The sequence below is a fragment of the Temnothorax curvispinosus genome, unplaced genomic scaffold, assembly GCF_003070985.1.
Source record: "Temnothorax curvispinosus isolate PA1 unplaced genomic scaffold, ASM307098v1 QBEX01014869.1, whole genome shotgun sequence".
NCBI classification, from domain to species: domain Eukaryota; kingdom Metazoa; phylum Arthropoda; class Insecta; order Hymenoptera; family Formicidae; genus Temnothorax; species Temnothorax curvispinosus.
Genome location: NW_020224649.1, coordinates 1 through 6,685, shown reverse-complemented (window position 1 = coordinate 6,685; position 6,685 = coordinate 1). Strand labels below are relative to the sequence as shown.

Genomic DNA, 6,685 nt, shown 5'->3' with positions numbered 1-6,685 from the left:
TTGTACTCGTTTAGCACAATCCGGCACAATTTTAAAAAATTTGAAAAAAAGAAATTTCTTTCTTACCTCCATCCCCTTTGGCTCATTATTTTTAACCCCTGCAACTTTCGATTCTTTTTTAGCCGTTTTCTTGTTGTGTTCGACTAGTACAATTCAGCACAAGTCGCAAAATTTCCCTGTCACGGTTCAAATGTTATAGCGGTTTGAAAATTGTAATTCCTAAAAACTGCTTTCTTTAGATACTTGTGCTGCGTAAACTAACAATTTGCGGACATTTTGTCATTAGGAAAAGTTATTGTACTCACCGAGCACACAATCCGGCACAATTTTACAAAATTTAAAAATGTAAAGTTTTTTTTTCACCCTCATTTCCTCCCCTCCCTTAGCCCATTATTTTCAACCCCTACAACTTTCTATGCATCTCCGGCCATTTCTTTGTTGTACTCATCTAGCGAAACTCAGCACAGCTTACAGAAGTTCGGTAAATGCGTTTTAAAAATAATTATTTGTTATTTTGTTTTTGAGATTTAATATTTTTTATCTGCCAAATGAAAAGAGATATCGAGTTTATTCCAACGGCATGGCACAACGTGGCACAAATTACTACCCATCAACAAAAAAAATTGGGTCTATTTCGGGAAAAGTGCGGGGCTAATATAATTTTGTTTTTATTTTTTTTTCTTAATTGTTATCGAAGTTATTACAGCACAAACGTAGCACAATGTAGCACAATTATTAAAAATACAGAATTCAAAAAGTGCGGGGCCAATTTCACATACGTCCTAGAAGCCCAAAAAATAGAAAAATTTTTTGTGGTTAAAAAAGAAAGTAAATCAAAAATCTATTTAAAGGACTTTATTGTACATGTTTAAAGTGCATAAAACAATTTTTTATTTTTTAAATGGTGGCGCTCTGGAGCCTTATTGTAAGCATATAAACGTTTCTTTGCGGGAACTGCTCCAGGGCTTGCAGTATAAATGCCGCAAATAAATTTTGACCTAGAACAAAAGACCAAAATTTTTCATAATCTACATGATAATAGCTACAGAAATACGTAGAAAAATTTTAAAATATTGTTTTTTAGAGAAATGGCAAGCACTTGAAAAAAAAGTTAATTAAAACTTTCAAACAACTTTTTTTGTGATGTTACACTTTAAAGCTTAAAGTAAAATTTCTAATTATATAATTTAATATAATAATAACATATAATGTAATATTTATTGTTCCTGATCTAATTTTTTCTCCATTACGTTAAATAACAAAACAATAATAATTATATGTTAACAAAATACTACAAGTATTACTTGATAAATTAATTATTAATTAAGTTAATCGAATTTTAATTCTCTATTTCAGTATTATACAGACTGCCACACATAAAGATATGTATAAATGCAAAAGTATTCGATAAAAAACTTTATATAAAAATATATATGTATAATTTTATATTTGTGTACATATATGAACATATTTTATATATAATAATAATATAATATATAATTTATGTTTTCATATAAGAAATTTGTTATCGGAATATATAAGATTTTGCTATATTGATCGATAAAACACTCATCAATGTCCCTCACCAAAAAATCCCGTTTACGCGAAGGAATTATCGTTAGTTACTACAGAACGAAAACGTAGTAAATAGTATCGAATCGAGAAATCGTATGAATGTTTTTCTTTGTGCTACATATCGAAATAAATTAAATTTTTAGCGGCCAATTTGTGGAGGAGAAAGCGCGGCAAAACTTGTGGCGGAAAAAGCTCGATGCAAACGCAGTTTGACTCACTATAATACACTTAAACTCACTTGAACCATATCGCATTTCAGCTCTTCACTGTATGTACATACATACATACAAGATGCAACAATATGATATCCTTTCTTTCTTAATTTTATGCAAAATAATCGATGGAAATTATAAAAATTATAATGTAAACTTATCTCAATTAATAACTATACAAAATTAAAGATTAAATTTGATACATAACTTTATTGTAATTCTGTACATTTGCCTGTAGCAAGCATATCATTCTGTACTATTAGGTTTGTGTTGCAATAAATGTATGTCACGTTCAATTTCAAATTCAATAGCCTTCCTAGCATTGTACGATTGAAAGAAACGCTTGCCATGTTCGAAAGTTGCGATCATAATTGCACAGGCTGGGGCTACTTTCACCAAACGTGGCGTTAATCCTGTGAATAAACCTTTCAATCCATTTTGATGATAGATTCTTTGTATTATAGTCCATGTAGTACTACTGCGAATAGGTTTATCTAAAAATTTATAATAAATTTTATATGATAAACTTTTATTTTAAGTGACATAAATTCTGATATATACGAGGCGTGTCCGGAAAGTAATAAAGATACATCGCATGTAGGCCGATAGAGATATTTGTTATGCGTATTATGACTAAACTGGTGTTGACCCTTCTGTTTTCTTCTCGCATTTGTTAAGTAGTGCTAAACAAAGTATTGTTCGAGTAACACGTCTTTGAAATAGTGGCACTGGTCTAGAATCCTGCCAAATGTGAGGTGCGTTCCGTTATACGTTTTCCCAACGCGAAAGGTGAGCGCTCAGCGAAAGTTCACAGACAAATTGTCGCTGTTTATGAACGCTGTTTATGACGGAACGCACGGGAACGTCTCGTTTGGCCACGTTGCGATTGACCACAGCTACTCACAGCTCCCGGTGCCTGGAGTTTTTCCACTGGACCAGCCAATCAGATATTTTTATTTTAAATCAGCCAATTGACGACGTGGTCAATTGAGTCCCACTCAACGCACCTCGCATTTGGCGGGATTCTACATCGGCGCAGCTATTTCAAAGACGTGTTATTCAAACAATACTTTGTTTAGCACCTAACAAACGCGAGAAGAAAGCGGAAGAATCAAGGTCAACACCAGTTAAGTCATAATACGCATAACAAATATCCTTATCGGACTACATTCGATGTATCTTTTACTTTCCGGACATGCCTCGTACATGAGATAAATAATAAAATTTTCAGACACAACTGAATATAAGTAAAGGCCATTGCACGTAACAAAATTTTAGTCATAATGGTAAGGCCGTAAAAAAATAGACCAATCACACTCGATTATTCTTCGAGCTCGAGAAGACTAATCGACTGTGATTGGTCTATTTTCTTACGGCCTTACAATTATGACTAAAACTTTGTTACGTGCAATGGCCTTAAGTGTGCTTAATTTTTAATCAACTTAAGGCGATTTTTGGCGTGACTCTGGTATAAGCAACCAAAGGGTACCAAACTGCACCAGAACCAATAGCAACCACCGATAGCAACTTTGGTATATGTACCAAACCATATCAAACAATCGCCAAAAATCGCCTTTAATTGATATAAGTTCTGAAAAACTATGAAACTAGATAAGAAGCAAATAATTTCGTGTGTGTGTGTGTGTGTGTGTGTGTGTGTGTGTGTGTGTGCGTGCGTGCGTGCGTGCGTGCGTGCGTGCGTGTGTGATTTTATATTTACCCGAATAAATTTCTTTTTCACCCATTTCGATTTGTCTGTGTGTTTTTACCACATCAAAGGGAATAGTGAAAAATGCTGCTATCTGCAATAATATTTACATAGTATATTTTTACAGAATATATAGAATATTGTAACACAATTAATTATATTTTTAATTATAAAATACATACAGAACCAGCTATAGCTCCTGCTGCCAGATTAAAAGTAAAAGTTTGTTGTGAGCTATACGAACTATATACTTTCTTTATAGTTTCATAATTTAACCAATATATAGCGCTAAAAGGAACATCACGAAGAAGCGTTGAACTTAATCCCATCCATAAGCCAGAAATGCCACTGTATCTCACAACTGTTTTCAATGTCTGTATTATTTCTAGAACATATAAAACATACTTGAAATCATCAAAATTTTATATATCAAGCTTTATTATATTTGATTTGATATTATATTATTAATTTATCCTACCTGCATAACTTAGTTTCTGTGATTGCATTTTTGTTCTTATCAACTCCAATGGACTCACCAATGTTGCAGCCCAGATTCGTGCTGTGCTACCAGCTAACATAGGAATCCAAAAAGGTTGTTCCATATTAGTTCCCTTCTTTTTGAACTCCCTGTTGTATGTATCCTAAAAAGATGATAATATTTTTAATACTGGATATTTTATCTAAAATTCCCAAGTATCTCATGTGTTATTAAATATATTAAAACTAAAAGAATTATAACAATAAAAATTCTAATACTTGAAATACCTTAAGATATAATCTTAACTGTTCGTATGAAACAAAGTATGCGACAGTTGCAGGTACAGCTAGAACAAGAGTAGGACTCAAACCACTCCATAATGATACCACACCTTCTGTTTTACTTATTTTTAGTAAAGCATCCTGAAGACAAATAAAAATTAATAAAAATAACAGACATTAACATATTGTACTAAGGGTTATTTTTATATTACTTTTGTATAGGTATTGTATTATGACATCATATCTCATTGTATATTCATTATGATATCAGAAACGAATAATATGAAGCTTTTTCTTATATTTTTCGTTAAAATAAATTACTTTTTTGTACATACATGTGAAAATATAGATTAAAATATATCAAACTTTTTTTTCTCTGTTTAAGTAAACATTTGTAATTTAATCAGCATGTATTCTTTACTTTCAACAGAATTAAATCTTACATCTTATCAACGTTTATAGTTATCTTAATATCCATGCCAGAAAAATTTTTGATACACCTTATCAATCCATATTAAAAAATTATAGAAATGTTAATTTGGTTTGATATGTAATATGAGAAAAAATTTTTTATGATTTTAGATTTCAAATATCATAACTTAATATGAAAATAGAAATCTTAAATTGTGTCATAATTATATAGTTATCACGTACAACTGTCCCATTAAATTTTCCATTTCTTCTCATCCATTCAGGCATTTTACCATTGACACAAGGACACAAATGATCCATTAAACCATTGCAATATAAAAAACATTTATTTGAAAGCATTGCTTTCTGCTGTGTTTGAAGACGTATTTTTACTACGTCCAACGGAGTCACTAAAAATATCAGAAAAATATAAATATTCAAAATTTGATTTACGAAAGAAATGATTGCATAACCAATCAAGAAATTAAAACAAAAATGTCACTTTTAAATAAAAACTAAAAGATGTATATTTCATTTCAAAGGGATATTTTATATGATAGACAACATAAAATGCAATCTAACGATTTTCATAAGCTAACGATTTCCAAATAACATAACCTTTTGAAAATAAAGATAATACCCTTTTTAAGTATTAATTGTTTTATACAGAACCTATTTATATAAAAAATAATAAGCATTTTTATAAAATTATATAAATATATCACTGAGAAAATAAAAGCCCTAAATTATATAATTATCCAGTTATCATGTAGTATCGTTTGCGCACAAACTTACCAAATATTGATGTAATGAATGCACCAGTACAAGAAGCCACGATTTGTTGATATGGTCTAATACGAAATCTTGGATCGTCCACGTCAACGTTCGACAATACGGTGTCTAATTTATTCATCATAAGAAGTGGCTTCACTTCAATAAATTAACATACGAAGCTTTCCGGTGGAAACTCCAAAAACCAAATCATCGGCAATATCGGCATGATATGTTGCAAGAACAAACAGACGGTACAGTCAGACATATATGCCCGATCTACAGCTGTAGTAAAGCCCCGGACACACGAATCGACTGAAGACGTAAGACCATGATGTAAATATAAAGGTGTACCAGTCCCGTGGATGCGCAGTCGTCCTAAATAATAGCCAATGAGAAATGACCAGAAATGTTCAAATCCAATATGGCTACTGTCATAAAGAAGACGAGTAATAAACACGCGTAATGCTGCGTTCCCACTACACGCGTCGCGCGTTGCGTCACGACGCCGCGTCATGAGTTATCCAATCAAAACGTTTCATTTTATGACGTCATTTCCGACAAAATCTTGCGTCGGAAATGACGTCATAAAATAAAACGTTTTGATTGGATAACTCATGACGCGGCGTCGTGACGCGACGCTCGACGCGTGTAGTGGAAACGCAGCATAAGGAAGAGCAAAACGTTTAAAACATAGTGTAAGTATAATTTTTATAAAGACAACACAATAAAAGCCGCCGCACAATCAAAAACATAAGGAATAGGGAACAGATATTAGAGATAAGGAATAAGGATTATATTTTTTGACTGTTGAAAGTAACTTTTTTTTTTCAATTTTCCAGTTTAGGTTACGTAGTATGTACAGGCTATGAAATCTATCGTTTATATATTTTATATTTTATTTTGCGTTGATCTGTTCCTTATTGATCATTCCTTCTTTCTAATTACTAATATATGTTCCCTGTTTCTTATATTTTCGATTTTACGGCGGCCTTAAGAATCAAAAGCTTCTCTGTCAGACGATGCTGCATGCTTATATTGTCTGTCAGTATAAGCTCTGTCTCATTCTCTGTCTTTATAATTATATATATTTTCTTTTTTTTAGCACAATGCCAACCTGTTATATTCAAAATTGCACCGATCGTACGGTGACAAAAAATATAAAATTTTTCCAATTTCCAAAAGAACCTGTTATTCTCCAGCAATGGCTAAAAGCTTGCGGAAAAAATGAGGGAGAAATAAAAACTAA

At 31.9% G+C, this 6,685-nt stretch overlaps 1 protein-coding gene across 2 annotated transcripts; it reads right to left on the bottom strand.

Moving 5' to 3' along the window:
* Positions 1–840: 840 nt before the first annotated feature.
* On the bottom strand, positions 841–5,893 carry LOC112465037 (solute carrier family 25 member 40-like). Of its 2 annotated transcripts, none has more exons than XM_025032402.1 (8): positions 5,461–5,893; positions 4,909–5,075; positions 4,261–4,395; positions 3,974–4,136; positions 3,678–3,880; positions 3,508–3,589; positions 2,135–2,281; positions 841–998 (listed from the first exon to the last, which is right to left on the bottom strand). In XM_025032402.1, exons 1-8 carry the CDS (start codon positions 5,579–5,581, stop codon positions 898–900), a joined length of 1,119 nt encoding a protein of 372 aa, XP_024888170.1. In that variant the 5' UTR covers positions 5,582–5,893; the 3' UTR covers positions 841–897. The 2 variants fall into 2 exon arrangements, with proteins under 2 accessions (XP_024888170.1, XP_024888169.1); XM_025032401.1 differs by having other exon boundaries at positions 914–998; positions 1,995–2,281; positions 5,461–5,889.
* Positions 5,894–6,685: the final 792 nt, after the last annotated feature.

What these genes read in the sequence shown, in the direction of transcription:
- LOC112465037 (XM_025032402.1), bottom strand. Translation starts at nt 5,581, where the DNA reads ATGATGAATAAATTAGACACCGTATTGTCGAACGTTGACGTGGACGAT. An exon ending in GAAAATTTAATGGGACAGTT is followed by an intron (nt 4,396 to 4,908) that starts GTACGTGATAAC and finishes ATTTGTCTTCAG; the next exon opens with GATGCTTTACTAAAAATAAG. An exon ending in ACAGAAACTAAGTTATGCAG is followed by an intron (nt 3,881 to 3,973) that starts GTAGGATAAATT and finishes TATATGTTCTAG; the next exon opens with AAATAATACAGACATTGAAA.